The sequence below is a fragment of the Labeo rohita genome, chromosome 5 (genome assembly GCF_022985175.1).
Source record: "Labeo rohita strain BAU-BD-2019 chromosome 5, IGBB_LRoh.1.0, whole genome shotgun sequence".
In the NCBI taxonomy this organism is placed as follows: domain Eukaryota; kingdom Metazoa; phylum Chordata; class Actinopteri; order Cypriniformes; family Cyprinidae; genus Labeo; species Labeo rohita.
The window spans coordinates 45,408,505-45,428,669 of record NC_066873.1 but is presented as its reverse complement, the minus strand read 5'-3'; the positions used below and the strand labels follow the sequence as shown (position 1 = coordinate 45,428,669).

At 28.4% G+C, this 20,165-nt stretch overlaps 1 protein-coding gene across 2 annotated transcripts in view; it reads right to left on the bottom strand.

The window, feature by feature from the left end:
• Positions 1-16,010, bottom strand: part of mcc (MCC regulator of WNT signaling pathway) — a 112,328-nt gene extending 96,318 nt beyond the window's left edge. Inside the window, exons 1-3 of one of the 2 annotated variants that reach the window (XM_051110220.1) lie at positions 15,877-16,010; positions 14,423-14,667; positions 12,675-12,904 (exon numbers count right to left, since the gene is read on the bottom strand). In XM_051110220.1, coding sequence (XP_050966177.1) covers positions 12,675-12,904; positions 14,423-14,667; positions 15,877-16,010 — 609 coding nt within the window. The remainder of the gene's footprint in view (positions 1-12,674; positions 12,905-14,422; positions 14,668-15,876) is intronic. The other variant, XM_051110221.1, reaches the window with a different exon arrangement.
• Positions 16,011-20,165: the final 4,155 nt, after the last annotated feature.

The window sequence follows — 20,165 nt, the reverse complement described above, 5'->3', positions numbered from 1 at the left end:
ACCAGATAAGACAAACCAAACAAACTACATTTTAAATATCAATTGAAATATTGTATATATTTCCAAGACATACATACATACATATATATATATATATATATATAGATAGATAGATAGATATAGATATAGATATAGATATATACACATATATACATATATACACACACACATACACGTGTACATACATATATATAAAATATTATATAATATATATTATGATGTTTTTGGTCCTTCTTTGTACTAGACATGTCTTGGTCACCATTTACTTTCATTGTATAAAACTGAACATTCTGCTAAGTATCTGCTTTTGTGTTCCACTGAATAAACTGAGTCATACAGGTTTGAAACAACATGAATGTAGTTAAACGTTGACAGACTGATAATTTCAGGCGCACTATCCCTTTAACACACAGCATCTGATTGTTTATTTGAGTTTGCTCATTGTTTTCCTCACATTGGCCGAGATCCAGAACTTTCTCTGCCGTTTCTCTGGCTGAGGCTCTTAAGCAGATTATATCGCTCTCTCTTGGCACAAACCCCATGTAACAGACTTAATTATAGGTGTGTGTCATTGTGTTAGACGAGTCTTCATCAAACACTCTGTCAGAGGCAATGAAAAATACCCTGCGTCAATCTCACGGCAGCATTAGAGCCGATTAAACACAAGCGGAGCTCTCCTCGCGTGCATGCTGGATTTAGGCCTACATGTCCAGACTGAGATAGGGTTGAGTTTATATGAGTGAAAAAGAGGCAAATATTGACGTTAAACGTTCCAGTGTTATATAACGAATTCAACAGCTCCCTCTAGTGAAGCCGTCAAGTGGGTGATTTCACCCAAAAGTCAAAGTTTAGTCATTGTTCGCCAATTATAACACAGCCATGACTCATTACAACAGCATACACATTCATGCACATCATCTATACAAACTACACAAACTCAAGGTCTGATATTTTTGGTTTTGGAAACAAGCAGCCGCACTTCCTGCGAGAGAGAAGAAGAGCCGAAGCTCAGAAACACAAAAATACTCAGATGAATAATTTATGAACTTCCCGAACCCTGTCAGCATCTCGTACTGTATTTACATCTCTAGTTTATTCTTCCTAATTACTTGCTTGTTCGATATCACTTTAATTTATTCCTTCCAGAAATCAATTCAGAAATCACTGGACTGACACTTTTTACTTCTCCATTTATTCCATACTGTTAATTTAAGTCTGTTTGTACTGTTATCTTAATTGTTTTTTCATTACCAATTTTTTTAAGTATCTTATTCCATATATTATCATGTACTAAATTAACACATTATATGTAATCAATTAATTTATAAATTTATAAAAATATATATATATATATTTTATAAATATATAATAATAAAAATTAATCTAAATATTATATTCATACACACACACACACACATTAAATATATTTTTAAAAAGTTACATATTAAAAATCAAATGTATTTTATCTGAATTTTAATTGAAATAAAGACAGAAATTACTGTAAAAATGTATTTTTAAAAATAAAATATTTATTAAAATAATCTATTTAATGTGCTGAATTAGTACATGATATATAGAACATATTACAATTAATTTATAAAGATCATTTAAAATGACAAAAAATATTATAAATACATAATCCAGAAAATTCTAAAGTATTATTCACATATACATATACATATATACACATATACACACAAACACACTTTAATTTTATTTTCAAAAATATTATTTTTTATTTTAAAAATATTAAAAATAGAATGCATTTTATCTGAATTTTAATTGAAATAATGACAGAGAAATAATTTTTTAAAAATCTATTTTTTTTAAATATTTATTCAAATAATCTATTTTTACATACATACATACATACATACATACACACAGTATGATATTTATCTACGCCATATTTTCAACAATAAATATATAATATATATATATATATATATATATATATATGAAATTACCAATTTGACCAACAAACAATTATTAAAACAGTACAAACTGAATACGAGAATGTATTAAATAAACAGTGTGGAGTAAATGGAGTAACAAAAAGTTTCAAGTGACCGAAAATGTAATTCAATGTTTATTATTTAAAATATGAAATCAGTTTAAAATAAACAAAATCCTAAACCTGAACAATGAATGAGATTCCTGTGTAAATAATGTCTCGATAATATAACTGGACTGTAATAGACATGTGATATTTGATCATTAAAGAGAGTCGCCACATGAGCAGGTCACTGATTAAAACAGTAGAAACATACACACACACACACACACACACACACACACATATATAACAGCAGTGCAGTCATTTCCCTCCAGCTCAGACGACAGACCAATAACCTGAGCGTTTCCTCTTTCAGTTCTTACAGCGGTAAAACGAGGGTCACCTACACAGCGCCATTAAAACCTCTCAGCCTTTAAACGTCCCACAAACCCCTCCGTACCGCTGAACTCATCAAGACACACGCGCCGAATCGGGAATATCACTGATACGCACAATTACTCTCACAATATGGCTTCACACCCTGGAAGAACACACTCCAGCGTCTTTACCCAGAATTCAACAGAGAACACACAACAAACAAAAACCATATTCTTAATGAGCATTTCTTATTTTTTTTCCAGTTAAAACATCTACACTGGAAACAAACAAACAAATTAGGTAGGTAGGTGGGTATAGGATTATAATTTGAAATAATTTTTACTCAGCAAATTTCACAAATAATTATAATGAAACAGCTAGTAACACATTTAATTAAACATGAAATTTTGAAGTAGAAAGACTGAAATCTTGTAAAGCATAGGATAATCATTTTTGTTTTATTTACAAATTTAAAAAAAAAAATGTTTTAGTGTAAAAATCCTTACAATGAAAAAAGTTTAATTGAGAAGCAACTCTGCATTAGATATAAAGACCTGAATAAGTACATTTTCTTACTTTTTACACTTTACACAATTGATTTAATAAGGTCTCATTTTTTATATATTGTAATATAGTTTTTGAAATTTTGTAAAGTATATTCCTTTTTAATTTTTTAAACATTTTTTAAATTATATTTTTAAATCAATTTTCAAAATTTTGTAAAAATTTTTTTTTTTTTAAATATACACTGACAAAAATTTAAGTAAATATATTTTGAAACATTTTAGATAAATAATACATATTAGATAAATAATTACATATAAATAATTTGTTTTGATTTTTAAAAATATACATATATATATATATAATTTTGTAATATCATACATTTTTTGCCACAAGGAAACTTTATAGTATATAATAATGTTCATCTTAATATCATCTTTAAAAACAATAAATAAAAACCAGTAAAACAATAAATATATATTGTATATGCTGCTATAAGTGTAAAAATCTGCAGTACAACAAAATAAAAATAATTATCATTATATAATTATTATTAAATATTAAAATTAAATAATTTTATTTTTAGATATTTTCAAAATGTATTTTTTTAATAAAGCTTCATTTTTTATATATTGTCATTTTTTAAACATAGTAAAGTATTACTTTTGTACAATATATTTATTCAATGTATAGACAACAAATAAAGATTTTGTTCAAAAGCGACATGAATGTATTTTCTTGGATTGAAATATATGGGAATTTTTAATGGCTTTTTAAATTTTTTTGGATTTTTAAATATGTTTTAAATATATTTTCTAAAACACAAAATGATCAAAAATATATTGGAGATAATATTTACATAACTTTTTAGCATATAAAACATTTCTGACATATGGGAGCTTTATAAAAATCAATAATGCTCATGTAATAGTTTTACAGTCTTATAGTCTCATTTAGCAGATTTAGCAGCCAAATAAAAATAATTATATATTATTATTACATATTAAAATTAAATATTAATTTATTATTGGATATTTTGCATGAAAATAAGTGAAAAAAGACAAATTAAAGACATTTTTGCAGTGAAGCAGTTGTGACTCTGGCATTCTGGTAAGGTAATTATACACAGTAAATATATGTGCGTGTTCATTTCCGAAGGCAGGAAAGGAAACCGTATTCACATTTATCATTTCAAGCCAATCCCATGGTGAGCATTCGTCTTTGCATCTGTCCTCTAAAGGATAAAACACACGTCCGGCCTTTAAACGAACAGCATTCACAACGGCTGAAGAAAAACTGCTTGAAGCAGCACAACTGCGTCTGAAGGACACAAAGGTGAGGGAGACCGTCAACCTGCAGCAAACTCAATATAATGAGGCGACAGAACCAAACAAGACAAACTAACACAACAGGAAAGCGATCTGTCTGACCTGATGCCATTTCCCAACCAGACACAATAGTTTTCTGTCCTCACCTAAGGCAAATGTGTGTCATTTCTGAGCTACTAGTGATCAAAATTGTTTAAAAAAACAAAAAACAAAAAACAAAACAGAAAATCAAAATAATACAATAGCAATAATACCTACTAATGCATCATCATAGTCACCAATGACACATTTCATTTAATCTAAATACAATCAAAAGCACTAATACAATAAATTATTACTGTTTTCTATTCATAAATACTTCTTTATTTATTTATTTGCATTTATTATTTCAGTGCATAATACATGTTTCAAAGCACAATGTTTTGTTTTGGCCAAATATATATTTTAAATATACGCTAAACAAATGTTGTAAACTGTGGAGCTCAATGAAATATATTTTTGAAATTGAAAATATATTTAGTTTTAACCTTCATATACCTAAATATATTTCAAAAAGTATTTCAGCGAGTTTACTGAAAATATATCAGTTAGTCTAAATGTAAATGTGATGAAAAATAGCCTAATAGAGATTTATAATGATTTAATATTGCTTTATTTTTTTCATGTATTGTATTAAAAAAAAAAAAAAAAGTATCCTGTTGTATTTATTTAACATTTTGTCTTTTTTTTTTTAACATTTATTCCAATATTTTATCCTCACAGGAGTTTTTTATTTTTAATAAAATTGTACATTTTTATTGTTTATGTGGCATATGTGAATGTATTTTCTTGGAGTGAAATATATGGAGGAAAAAATATATTTCTACCTTTTAAGAAAATATATTTTCAAAAATATACAAAAAAAAAAAAGGTAAAAAAATTATATATATTATATATTTTTAAATTATATATATATACACACTTTTTAAAAATTATTTTTTCAAAAATATACAAAAAATTGGAAAGAAAAAAAAATAATATTCATGCAATTTTGCAATGCTACAAGCAAATCAAGCTGTGGAGATCTGCTATATAGTATATATAGTGCACTGTATGTCTATATCAGATGAAGTTTGAATAAAACATTCATTTGAAATGATCAGTACAATTACAAAAATGTCTATGCAATCATTTTCTTATTTAATGCACCCGAGGTGAAAGAAAAACAAAACACTATGTTTCTTTTAAAAATACAAATGTCTCAATATTTGCATATTTTGAATGGTAGAGTATATACACATCAGCATTATATCAGCATAATGCTTTCTAGATATGCAACATTTGCTAGTAAAATAGCAAAATCAGTCAACTAATGCAACTCAGCAGGAAAAAAAAAAATGTCCTTTTGCATTTAGGACCAAATTAAAACTACTGCATGCATAGCTTTTATAGAACTTCTATCGCTTGTTGCATCTGTTAAGGACAACGTGTTTAAGACAAACACACATACAACCTCCATTCTGAGCTCTGATTCAGATTCATGCGTATCTGTTCCCGCTCTGAGCTCCTAACGAAGCCCATAATGAGATGAAGCTAAATGGTGTGTGACAGTCATGAATCAGCGGCGACAGACGAGGCGGTGCTGATGGGATTGCTGGATCTTGTTGTGTTAAGCACATTGGGAAGACCTTACTATGCACGCCAGGATCAGTCAGCATGCCCAGGTTTTGCTGAATAACTATAACTAATTTTGCGTTATAATGAATACTAAATTACATTACTGCATTTAAAGAAGTAGTTCACCCAAATTTGCTGAAAAGTGCTCATTCTTAGTGCATCCCAGATGTAGATGAGTTTCTTCAACAGATATGAAAAAATGTAGCATTGCATCACTTGCTCACCAATGGATGTGAATGGGTGCCGTCAGATAAATTTATTGTTTTCACCATTTTCAATTGATGGACTGGAGTGGTGTGGATTAGTGGTGGATTATTGTGATGTTTTTATCAGCTGTTTGGACTCTCATTCTGACGGCACCCATTCACATCCATTGATGAGCGAGTGATGCAATGCTACATTTCTCCAAATCTGATGAAGAAACAAACTCATCTACATCTTGAACTTGATATACTTCAGACATTTGCTTGTATATTTATATACAAACCACAATATGAAACTGAAACAACCAGAAAAATGCCACTAACTTTTTAAAATCAAATTCTAGTCTCTTTAAATACGATTGGAAACAATGACAAACAACAAAGCCTGAAGCACATTTCAATCTGGACTCAATCTGATCTTGAACTGGACAAACTGAAGATGATTTGCAACGCGCTCCACTAAATGTGACTTTGACGGATCGCCTACATGCATTAGTGAGATGGGGACATTAGCGCTCGGGGCAGAACGCAGCGCTCAGCAGATAATGTCCATAATGAAATTTGGGCTCTAAGTGGAGGATGAAGTGACAGAGAGAAAACCAAAGAGAGACAGACAGCGAGAGAGAGCTTTAAATACCAGCAGACAGACGGCAGATCTTCAATACTGATCCAACATACAGCAGGCGCTGAAGTCGCTTTCTAAGAGATAAGAAATTCTTAGATGGAGAAAAGCAAGCAAGAAAAGCTTTAATCAGTCTTGCTGTTAATAAAGTCTGTCAAGAACTAAAGCAGTTTTGATGGACAACTAAACAATTACAAGCAGGTAGTTTATAACGGTTACCCATATAGTTACTTCAGAATAATACTAGTGATGACAGCTATGAATAAACATTTACATTTGTCTACAAAGCTGATTTTAACCTTTTAGATTAAAAGGTTTTAAGATCAAAAGAATAAAATTCAGTCAATATGTCCAAATTCTGCAATAGTGTCTTTATTAGAAAATATATATATATATATATATATATAGCAATTTGATGGTTACTAATTTGTTAGCACATTTAAAAACGATTTAATTAAACTTAAGATTAAATTATTTTTTGTTAGTTCATGTTAACTAATGTTAACAAAAGGAAAATTAAAACTTATTATAAAGTGTTGCAAATTAACTTTTAATAATCTTTCACTAATATCAATGTAATGTTAGTTCATGTTAGCTCTGGTATACACACACACACACACACACACACACAAACACAGGTGCATGTATATATTACAGAAAAATTGTATTTTTATATACAAAATGTTTCAATTATATGTAAATAAATAAATAAATAAATAATTTTATATATATACACACATATATATACACATATACACATATATACATATACATTATATATATATATACACACACATACATACATACATATTTTTTTTTTGAAGTTACATACATGTATGTGTGTATTTACATATACATAATAAATATACACAGTACACACACATATTTGATGTAAACACAAACTTTTATTTTGCATACAACTCACTACGATTAATCGTTTGACAGCCCTAACATTAACAATTACAAATTTTAATTTTAGTAATTTGTTAGCAAATTTGAAAAAGACTTAATTTAATTTAAGATAAAAAAAAATTAGAATTATTTTAGAATTATTTTTTCTGTTAGCTCACGTTAACTAATGTTAACAAAAGGAAAATAAAACCTGTTTAAAATTGTAAAGTGTTGCAAATTAACTGTTAATAATCTTTAACTAATATAAAATTTAATGTTAATTTATGCTAGTTAATATTAACTTGGGCTCTCAAATGATAAATCGTGATTAATTGCATGCAAAAAATTTTTTTTGTTTACCTATGTGTGTGTGTGTACTGTTATATAGACATGTAGTGTTATATAGATAGATAGATAGTATTTACAATTATTTTTTTCAGTTAGTTCATGTTAATGTTAACGAAAGGAAAATTAAAACTAATTGTAAAGTGTTGCTAATTTATTTTTTACATATATTATAATATAATATAATATAAATCTTTTTTTTTTTGGTTTGGAACCTTTGATAGACACACACACACACACACAATTATATATATATATATATATATATATATATATATATATATATATATATATATATATATATATATATATATATATATATATATATATATATATATAAATTTTTTTTTTTTTTTTTTTTTTTTTTTTTGTCATTTCTCTTTGTGTTGTGTTTTTTCCCCCTCACTTTCACACTAATCAGTCCAAAAAACAGATGGACATAAAACAGCAAGCGCACACTCACGTTCCCACAAAGCACCTTTAACTGCTCAATAAAAACTACAGATGCTGCCTAATGAAGAAAACTGTAAACTGCAGCAAAAACAAGCCCGAGCGCAACCTCAACAAAACACCACTGCCATCCGTCACAAACTCACTTTGTGTGTTAAACAGGCAGTTAACAAGAGTTCATCTTAACAATAAAGAAACTAAACAACACCGAGCAGCACAAAATCACAAAGCACCACTTCTAAGACACAACATCCACACATAAACAACAGCAAAAATGCAGAGAAGTACACATAAACCAGACAAAGCATGTAAAAAGTCAAACAGAGGTCCAACGCTGGTAATGTCCTCTCTAATGATTCAGTACAACTTTACTGCGGTAACCGGATCGCCTGTATAACGGCCGTACATCAGCGGAGCAGAGCTGTTAAAACATCACATGACACCGAACACATTCCTCCATCACTATAAACGCACACACACTGTGACGTCACATACACTAATACATGCCATATGTCAGTGTAGAGCAGCCCAGAGACACTCAGAACACACAACAGTGATGAACAAACACACACACACACATACACACACACACAAACCTCTGGAGAACACATGGCGGCAAATTGCATCTTGTGTAATCGCTGTAATGAATATTGGTGCATTACAGATAAAGCCATGAATCGCATGAAACGTGACAAGAACATGTCCTGCTCATATTTTACTACACAATAACATGAAAAAATACACATTTTGCATAAATAAAATGAATACTTATTTACTTTAATAGTTGTTATTAATAAAATAAATTATAAATACATGTAGAAATATTATTATTAATAATATAATAATAATAATAAACCGCTTTAAATTGTTGTTGTTGTTCCAAAAAAATGTTTCATTTAATTTCATTTTTGTGTTGGTTTTTCTGAGCAAAAAATAAATATCATACATTTTTCCCTAATTTACAGAAGACACCCACTAAAATGTCATTCAGTATAACAATCTTGTTATAATAATTTTATGACATACTTATTCAGAATTATGAGATCAAAAGTTAAAATTTACGTAATTCATAACTGAGATGAAAAGTTGAAATTATGACATACTAAACTGAAATTATAAGATTAAAAGTCAAAATTATGACTAAATTTTTAAAACTGAATAACAACTTAATTTATGGTATAGTAAATAATTATGAGACTATGCCAATTATTAAAATAAGTAATTTGTTATTTAATTTTCTTTATTTTTACTTTTTTATTATAATTTTTATGTATTTATTTATTTTATTTTATTTAGTTTATTTTTTGCTGTTTCACACTCTCACACTTAGTTCCTTTTAACAAAAACATATAGTTTAATAGTGGTTATTAACAAAATAAATAATACATGCATATATATTATTATAAATAATATAATAATAATAATACATGTTTAATAGGTAATGATATTACATATAAATATTACACACAAATATTTATTATTTTATTTTATTTTATTTTATTTTATTATTTCTTTTGCTGTTTTTCTCTCTCAGTTCTTAAAAACATTCATCAGACCAAAAGCAGATAGTTCAATAGTTGTTATTAATAAAACAAATAATACATAAATGTATAAATATTATTCTAAATAATATAATAATAAATTATTTGTTATTTATAATATATTACATAAAAATATTACATACAAATATTTATATAAGGGTCAAAGACAAAAAAGGCTTTAAGCATAAAAACAATAAGTGTAATACTGCCAATAAAATATTTTAAAAATTTCTGTTCCATTTAATTGCATTTTTGTTTTTGTTTTTCTGAGCAAAAAATGAATATCATACATTTCTCCCTAATTTACAGAAGACACCCACTAAAATGTCAGGCATAATTGCAACAAAAATCAAATTATGACATATTAAAAGACGAATTGCTTTCCACCCCAAATACTAATTAGTTGTAATTCTACATTTTTTAAAATTTGCCACAATCCTATGTTTTGCTGATTTGTCATTTGGAATTTTTATGCATTTAAAACATTTAATATGCTTCCTTATTCTTTTATATATTTTAATATTTACAGGTCAGAATACACATGTTGTTTGATTTTTTACATAAATATTGTGTTACACTGACAATGTAACATTATTTAAACCAAATTTTGACATTTTATTCTCCAAACATATTTGAAACCTAAAAAATAGACACTTTACTTACATTTAATGTGCTTTCTATGGACATAAAATCACTTTAGTAAATTTCTTTTGACGTAGACATCTTAACGACTTTGACCCATAAACATTTCTGCTATGTAGAAATATTATTGTGCACAGACATTTTTCACTTGGACTCCAAAGCAGAAGCTGAACAAGAGAACACTGATGAGCAGATGTTACTACAAACGCCGGCTGATATCGCTTCACTCATCTTCATTCATGTCAAAGCACTCTTACACAAAACAACATGATATATTTCACTCATCTTGATGAGCAAACGGATCAGGAAAAACCCGTTTCCCTCATGCCAAAGCCTTCAAATCACAAGTTAAAAGATCTCATCAGGAAATTAAATTGCCTTTATGAAAAAACACCAAACAATGGAGCGAAACCACTGAGATGAGATGCACTACATGATCAGGAGCGCTCGTGTTTATCAGTAATAAACTCACAGCGCCATCTACAGACTCACTAACACACTGCATCGACGTTCAGCGCTTTACAGGTCAAGATGTTTCATAGCCAGTTTGCTCAAAAGCTCAAAAAATAAATCCAGGTCATATTTCTGCATGCAAGAAAAAAAATCATGCTTTGGTAAGTCATAACTATGAGATGAAAAATTTTAATTATGACATACTAATTTATAATATTAAGATCAGAAGCTGAAATTATGACAAACTATTTCACAATTATGAGATCAAAAGCTGAAACTGACATCATAATTCATCTTTATGAGATGAAAAGTCGAAGTTATGACATACTAATTCAAAATTATGAGATTAAAAGTTGAAACTGACAATTCATAAGGGGGATCAAAAGTTTAAATTATGACAATTAATAATTATGAGAGCAAATGCTGAAATTATGACATCATAATTCATAATTATGAGATGAAGCGTCAAAATTATGACATACTAATTCACAATTATGAGATCAAAAATGAAAATTATGACATACTAAATTGAAATTATAAGATTAATAAAATTATGACTTAATTGCTTAAGTTGAACATTGACTTAATTTATGATACAGTAAATGTTATGAGATTATTATAATTATTAAAATAAACACTTTTTATTTTTTTTTTATTTTTGCTGTGCTTTGTGTCTTTTTCTCTGTCGTTTTATTTTATTTTATTTTTTGATGCCGTTTCCAACTCTTACACTTAGTTCCTAAAAAAAATTAATCAGACCAAAAACAGATGGACATGAAAAAAAAAAAATATTATTTATGACATACTAAATAATAATTATGAGATTAAAAAAAAGAAAAAATATATATAAAAATGATATAAATGACAGTTTTTGCTTCATCTCAAAATTTCAACTTAGTACGTTATAATTTCGACTGATTATAATTTGGCAAAGCATGTTTTTTTTTTCCTTTTTACATGGTGGAAAAAGGTTTCCACACATTTCTGGCAAAAAAATCTAAAAAAAAAAAAAAAAAAAAAAAAAAAAAAAAAAAACCTTTGTAATTTCCAATAATCCCAATAATTCTCTTCAGTTTCTTACTACTGTAATAAAGTATTTTTAACAATTGTGCAATAAAGCATTAATGCAACTTGACTTTGCACCAAAAAGGTATACATTTCTTTAGAAATTCTGTAATACAAATACTATTTGTTTTGTAAATTATCTATACATCTTCATAGCATTTGCTCTACTTCCTTTCATTTGTGCTGACTTAAAAAAATATTTACACACATTTTATGCACTTGTATAGTTTAAAATGTTATATTTGCGTTAATAAATTATTTTTATTAATAAAAACTATTAATTAAAAAAAAATTATTTTATCACTAACAGAAATATTATTAAAAATGCAGAACATTTACTGAGAATCAGCACTTAAAATATGTACAGTAACATATTATAGGGATTAAATGATATGAAAATAATGTCATATTAAACAACGATTATTTGTTGCATCAAGCCTAGTTAGAACACAAGAATCAGGAAAAAACACATTCATCCATCAAACTCCCACACGCATTATAAACAGTTCACCACTACAATGCAAAAACCACATTAAAATTAATTCTTGCTGATTCCAACCAACCAATCAAAGCCAGCGGTTAAATAGAGGTCAGACTCACCGTATTGGCCAGTTCCACGTAGCTTCCACCCAGAGCCCCGCTGCGGCCGGAGGGATGCTGGGTCAGGAGCTTGTGAAGTCCAGCCGAAGGCTCCAGAACGCTGGGCTGATCCAGAAGTTTGTGGAGTAACGGTGAGCTCTGCTGCGGAGGATGTGATTGTGTTGGAGACTGCAGATCTGGACTCTGTAAGTCTCGAGCTCCAGAATCAAATTCCCAACTCTCACGAGCACCTGCGAGAACAAACACAGACACAAACATGACAGACTGCATTAGACTGCACTGAACACAGAACATAAATATGACAAAAATGTCAAGACAAAAACAACTTAGGGATAGAACTACAATCCCATGAACCATTGCAAATGACAAAAATGTTGGAGGAATATAAAACTGTTGATTTAAAGTTGTTACTTCTGTATACAGAAAAAAAAATAATATTACTGCAAAATGTGCTATATATATATATATACACAAATATTTCAGTGTTTTGAGAGTGTAGGAAGACTGACTATTATGCCAGAATCATGGGCAATGTTATTTGTTCTGCTATTAAACTATTATTTTAAGAAAAAGCATAAATCAAGCATTAACAACCTCAGAGCTCACAGTAAGTCTGTCTTTAAAAATAATTTCAGTTCTAATATGGAATTATATTACATTTGTCCATTAATGCTAATAAAAAAGCATGTTTTTAATATAAAAATGACACTGTTGCACTACATTTGTTCATTATTGCTAATAAAACTGCATGATTTTTAATGTGAAAAATTACACTGTTGTGCCCCAATAGTTTTGTTCATTCTTGCTAATATGTATGATTTTTAATACAAAAACTAAAAAAAATTAAACTGTTGCACATTTTTTGCCTATTAATACTAAACAAAAATGTCTGGCTTTTATTACAAATAATACAGCTACACTTTATATTTTTGTCCATTATTGCTAATAAAAATTGTGATTTTAAAAAACAAAAATTATACCGTTGCACTCTGTATTTTTGTTTATTAATTCTAATAAAATGTGTGATTTTTAACACCAAAAAATGATACAGTTGCACTCTATATTTTTGTCCATTATTGCTAACAAAAATGTGTGATTTTTTAAAAATACAAATAATACTGTTGCATGCCATATTTTTGTCCATTAATTGGAAAAAGTGTGGTTTTTAATAAACAAATTATATTTGCACTCTATATCTTTGTTCATAAATGCTAATAAAAATGTGCCTTCAATACAAAAAAATTACTGTTGCACTCTATATTTTTGTTTAATAATGCTAAATTTTTTAAAACAAATAATACAGTTGCACTCTTTATTTTCATCCATGAATGTTAATACAAAATTGTGATTTTTAATTTAAAAATTACACTGTTGCACTTTATATTTTTGTCCAATAATGCTAATAAAAATGCATGATTTTTAATAAAAAAACGACACTTTTGCACTCAATATTTTGCATTTATTGCTAATAAAAATGTGTGATTTCTAATAAAAAATGTCATACTGTTGCACTTTCTTGCACTTTATTCATTCTAATAAAATGCGTAATTTTTAGTACAAAAAAATGAGTTGCACTTTCTATTTTTGTCCATTATTGCTAAAAAACATTTTTATACAAAAAATACACTTGCATTTTATATTTCTGTTCATTAATGCTAAGAAAAATAAGCAAAGCGACTCCGACAACAATGATTCATATTCACATTATAATTTATTAGATCTGGGCAAAAACATGGCAGACAACATACCTAGACTATTGTCGCTGCTGGTGGGCCAGGAGGCCACATGTTCGTGAAGTTTCCTCTTCTCCGAGTCGCTGGACAGGAGCGATAGCTGTCCTTCCTCCTTGCGGATCTCATTGACCAGCTGCATGCGGCAGCGTGTGAAGTCTTCGAAGGAGATCTTTCCCCGCTCGTCTGCGCCGAGCTGACCCATGATCTCCGCCACAGAATCCTCCATGTTCAGCTGCCGGCAGACCATCAGCAAATCGTTCCTGAACGAGACACAGAGACAGACGCTTGAGATTCGCAAGAGTGGAAAAACATGCAGTGATCTAATGATCCATTTTCTTTAACATGTACAGTTGCCCCAGATTATATGTGGACAGTTTAGTCACAAAAACATGAAAAAATGTCTAAATCTGCAGGATATTTTCTCACAACAGAACTACATTGTTTTACAATCACTAAGTGATCTTCAAGCGAAGTTGGAAATATCAAACAGCTGATAAAAAAAGAAAGAAAGAGAAAGAGTTTAAGGTTAATATTTCATGTTTCACATTTCTCATATTTCAGTTTACTTTATGCATGATATCTCACCATAAGTTTATTTTGCATGATGTACAATAAATATTTTAAAAAGCAAAAATTAAATTGCTATAAATGTAAAATATAAAATGTAATAAAAATAATAAAGCTTCTGTATTATTTGTATGACTTTAATGCATGATGTGCTGTAGCTCAGTACTAAGTACTCAACTCAAAAGTTGCATGTTTTCATTTTCAACACTAGATCTATTCTATATCATCTGAAAATGAACAAATCTCACATTTGCTTGCTTGTAAAGTATGTTTGTGCACCAATAAATGACGTTTGCTTTGATATTTCTTGATTAATGCAATGACACTTAGACATTTTTATTAGTTATTTTAAGTGTCTAAATACTTTTGGAGCATATGTATGACAATTAACAATATTACCCTTTTTGTTCAATCACAGTGAAGCATGACGTTGTCTATTTTAGCAAAGAACAAGACAGATGTGTTGGCAAATCACTGAATCGGTTCTAATGCCATCACTCAAATGACCGCTTCAGAATCACTTTTAATTCAACAAATGACAACAGTGTAGGCAAAATGTCCCGCCAAGAACAGTTACAAAGTATCAACACTGTAACAAGTTCAGAAACATCAAACGCAACATTGTAGCGGATGAGGATGAAACATTTCCTGCCACTTCCGACGCCACAACTACCACTCTTCTGACCACCTCAGAACCGTCCAAACCAACTTTATACGCGTTAATATGTTTGTTTCTCGTTGCTGTCGTGAATTAAATCTTGATATCGTCGCTTTGCGATCGTTCATACAAACTAAAACGCCGTGACGTCACCGCGCCCGTCCCGCTGCTCAGCTCCAGAGAGTCTGCAGAGTTATTATTCTGTACGTAAACTTGTCAAAGTGAGTTTGCTGTAGTTTCTGACCGGTTAATGTACCCGTCTCCGTCCCCGTCACACGTCTGGAAGAGGCGCCGCACCCGCTCCTCCTCCGCGGTGCTGGACGAGTCGCTGCTGCCGCTGCTGCCGCTCACCTCCACCGCCGCTGCGGCCGCCATCATGGACACGGGCGCGCGCACAAACACGCTCCATGCTCCAACAGCTGCACTTCTCTGGGTGTTCAGTGCACACTGCTGCAGTTTAACATGCTATATCTAAATTATTTGTATCTGCATGTTCTTTTCACTTAGTGTACATATTGTAAAACCTAACAGATATTATATTGTCCATTACAAATTTAGAAAAGAAAAAAAACTTATGAGTAGTAAAAAAAGTTATTTTAAAAAAAGTAAAAGAAAAGTAAAAATATATATATATATATATTGCACATGAACGTTTTTATTCAGAATGTTTTATAATTTTATTCAGAATATTTTATATATTTTATTTTATTCAGAATAATTTTGAATTGTAAATAAACTTATATTTATTTCATTATAAAGACATTTATTATATATTTTGAATAATATTTTTAAAATGTGTATTTATTTTATTTCGAATAATATTATTTATTTGTTCTGTTGTTTCATTTTAAACACATTTATTTTGATTAATATTTGTTTTATTTTAAATATATTTATATTTTTGTTTCATTTTAAACATACGTTTATGTTTTTTGTTGTTTTCAAATAGATTTAAATGTATTTATTGTGAATGCTATTTATTTTAAATTTATATGCATTTTTGGTGTCATTCTAAATATTTATTTTATTTTGAACAAATGTGGAATAATTTTGTTTAATTTTAAATACGTTTATACTTATTTTATTTTGAATGCATTTATTTATTAATATATTTACAGCATATATTTATTTTATTTTGAATAAGTTTGGATTAATTTTGTTTCATTTTAAGGACATTTATATTTATTTTATTTTAAATGCATTTATATTTGTTGTTTCATAAACACATTTATGTTTATGTTTTTTGTTGTTTTCAAATAAATGAATATTTATTTATCTTAAATACTATTTATTTTACATAAATTTATATGCATTTTTGGTGTCATTCTAAATGTTTATTTTATTTTGAATAAAATTTGATTAATTTTGTTTCATTTTAAATACATTTATATTTATTTTATTTTAAATGCATTTATATAAATATATTTATAGATGAATATAAATTCATGTTTAATTTAAATACATTTATTTTTATTTTATTTTGAATACATTTATAATAATTGTATTTTATTTTAATATTTATTTTACTTCGGTGCTTCCAAATAAAATTGTATTTTTCTTGTTTTCTGCATTTCACCTCTGCTCTAACATGCTGTCTATTCTAGCTTTTTACAAAACCTGCCATTGTGCACGATGAATATTGTTGACTCCTTGACAAATTGCGTATGTTCCTCTTTCTGTAATAAAAACATTTGCTAAATGAATAAATGTACATGTGGTTTAAAATGCTACCTAAAAAAGCATACTCAGATCATTTATAATTAGTGGGTTATGCATGTTGTTGTCATGACCAAAATCACAGGAGGCATTGAAAAAAAAAAAGGAAAGAAAAAAAAAAAGAGTAAAGTTTAAAAATGAAAGCTTTTAATTAAATGGTGGTAATTAAAGGAGGAACAAAAAGGCAGAAAAAAACATTAAACATAAAAAAAAAACATACAACCACAAATTTGATTAAAAAAACCCTCGTGTCTGATATTTCTCAGTATTCTTCCAGAAGGAGAAAGTTTCCTCAGACATGGAAGTCATCAAAATGTTGCCCTTTGACCCTGCATGTGTTTCCAGCATGACTAAAGGCTTTTATTCCATTCAGAGAAATCGCTGCTAATCATGTGTCAATATTTAGTCATTTGCGCAACTCTTTTCTGAGTGAATAACGGCCAAAACACTATAAAGGTCTGATGGAGAACGGATGAGTATCACAAGAGAAACCCAGAGCCAAAGACAATAATAGGAAGCTTTTAAACAGCAGCGAGAGCTCTTAGAACATTCCTGAGCAGAGATCAGAACAAAAACATCAGCGATCCGTCCAAACAAGAACATTTCTCGCATTAGTCGAGGAAACAGAAGAAACGGCTGAGGAAGCTGATGGATCTGGGAGGAAAATGCGGCTCAGATTTCACCTGCTGGAAACACAAAATACAAGCTCATTCGCTTTCTCTGTCTATCAGTGTGATTTCACTACTTTTTATATACTGAAATCATTTTTATTAAAAAATACATTTATTGCATATACTTGGCCAAAAAATGTATACTATTATTATGCTCAACTGCTCAGGTACCTTCAGTCAATATGTGGTTGAGTCAGGTGACCACTCTTTTACCACTGGAAAAATTAACTTATGATTTACATCAAAGATCTGAGGTGTTCTGGCGAATTTGGTCCTCTCTCTGGAACTTTCTTGAAGGTACACAGTGACTATGTCTTTCTAAATTTGGTTTATAATTTTCATTTATTTTTGTCTTTGCTCTTAAGCATTTGTACGTATTTGAATGTCTAAAAAAATTTGCTTGTTGTTATGAGATACCTGTACCACTAATGTTGTTTTATTGAAAAATTTAATAAAAAATGTTCAAAAAATAAATAAATAAAAACAAATAAATTTATATTAATAAAACTATAGCTTTTAATATTAATACAGTTATAGCATATATTTTTAGGTTTTTAGGTTTAATTTGAAACTTTTTAGTTTTTAGTAATTTTGTTATGGGTTTTGTTCTTTTTAAATTGTTGAATTTAAGTTTTATTTCAGTTTTTTTTTTTTTTTTTTTTTTTTTTAATTTTGTATATATTCCAATAAATAATTTTAGTGCTTCAACATAAATTTCAATCATTCTTTTTTCCATTTAATATTTATATTTTATTTCAGCTTTAACAATTTTTTTAAACAATTTTAGTTAAAACAGTAGTAACCCTGATAACCCTGAGATATGTTTTATTTAAATTCAGCTACATTTCCGAATGGTAAAGTTAGAAGAAACAAAAAATATTTGTATAAAACAGAATTAAAAGCTGGTCCCAAATTCTAAATAAATAAATAATAAAAAAATGAAAGCCAATTAAAACTATCTAGATGCCAATGGGTTTCAAGACATAAAACTAAATAAATAAATAAATAAACAAGTGATTTACAAGCTGTCCAGTCTGTTAGGTTTATTTTGTATTTTTGAACCAAATACACACACACACACACACACACACAATTACATTTTTTGTTTTTATTTTTAAATTTAGTTCTAGTAATTTTGTTGCGCTTTTGTTATTTTTATTTATTTTAAATGTCTATTTGTTTTCATTATTATTATTATTATTCATTTAAATATTTTTTTACACTTTTTTAATTCATTAATTTCTATTGAAGTTTATTTCAATTTATGAAAAATATTTGTTATAATTTTTTATAAAAAAGTACTACAACTAAATTAATAAAATAAAATAAAATAATTAATTGAAAAAACACTAGATGTACAAAAATAACAAAAATGTAAAAAAAGTACTAAAACTAAATCAATGAAATAAAATAATTAAAAAAACACTAGATGTACTAAAATAACAAATGCTGAAATAAAAAACTTGATGTACTAAAATAACAATGTTTCAAACAAATATTTTCTTTTTAATATTGCTTTTTTAAAAATATGATAATTACAAATAAAAACACTTGACATACAAAAATAAGAAAAGCTGAAATAACTAATAAAAACACTTGATCTACTAAAATAAAAATGTATAAAAATGAAATGAATGAAAAAGTGAAATACAAAACTAAAAAAACTAAAATAAAAAAATTATTTTTAAAAACAGTTTACTTAATTTTATTTTCAGTTTAGTTCTAGTGCATCACGTAAAAATGTAATGAGAAATGTTGCTTTTGCAAATAGCTCAATTTAACCCTTTTTTTCCTTTTCATTTTTTATGCTTTTATTTTATATCTATTAAAGTTTTTCAATTAACAACTATTGTATTAATATAATTTTAATTATAACCCTGGTGCAGCTGACCTCAAACTTACTGACATGAATCAAACCCATTCAATTCCCATTCTGATTCTATTTAGCAAGCAAACACATCCTGAAAACGCTCCTCTCATTGTTTGGTGTACTGATTTATAACATATCCAGAAATGGGACTGTGGAATGGAGAAAGATAAGACGTGCAGGTCTCAAGAACCTTCTTTGAGACGTACTGAAGTGTGAGTTAAAGGTGCAGAAGTGCAGAACGACTGGAGACGATCAAACAGCGGAGAAACGCAGAGA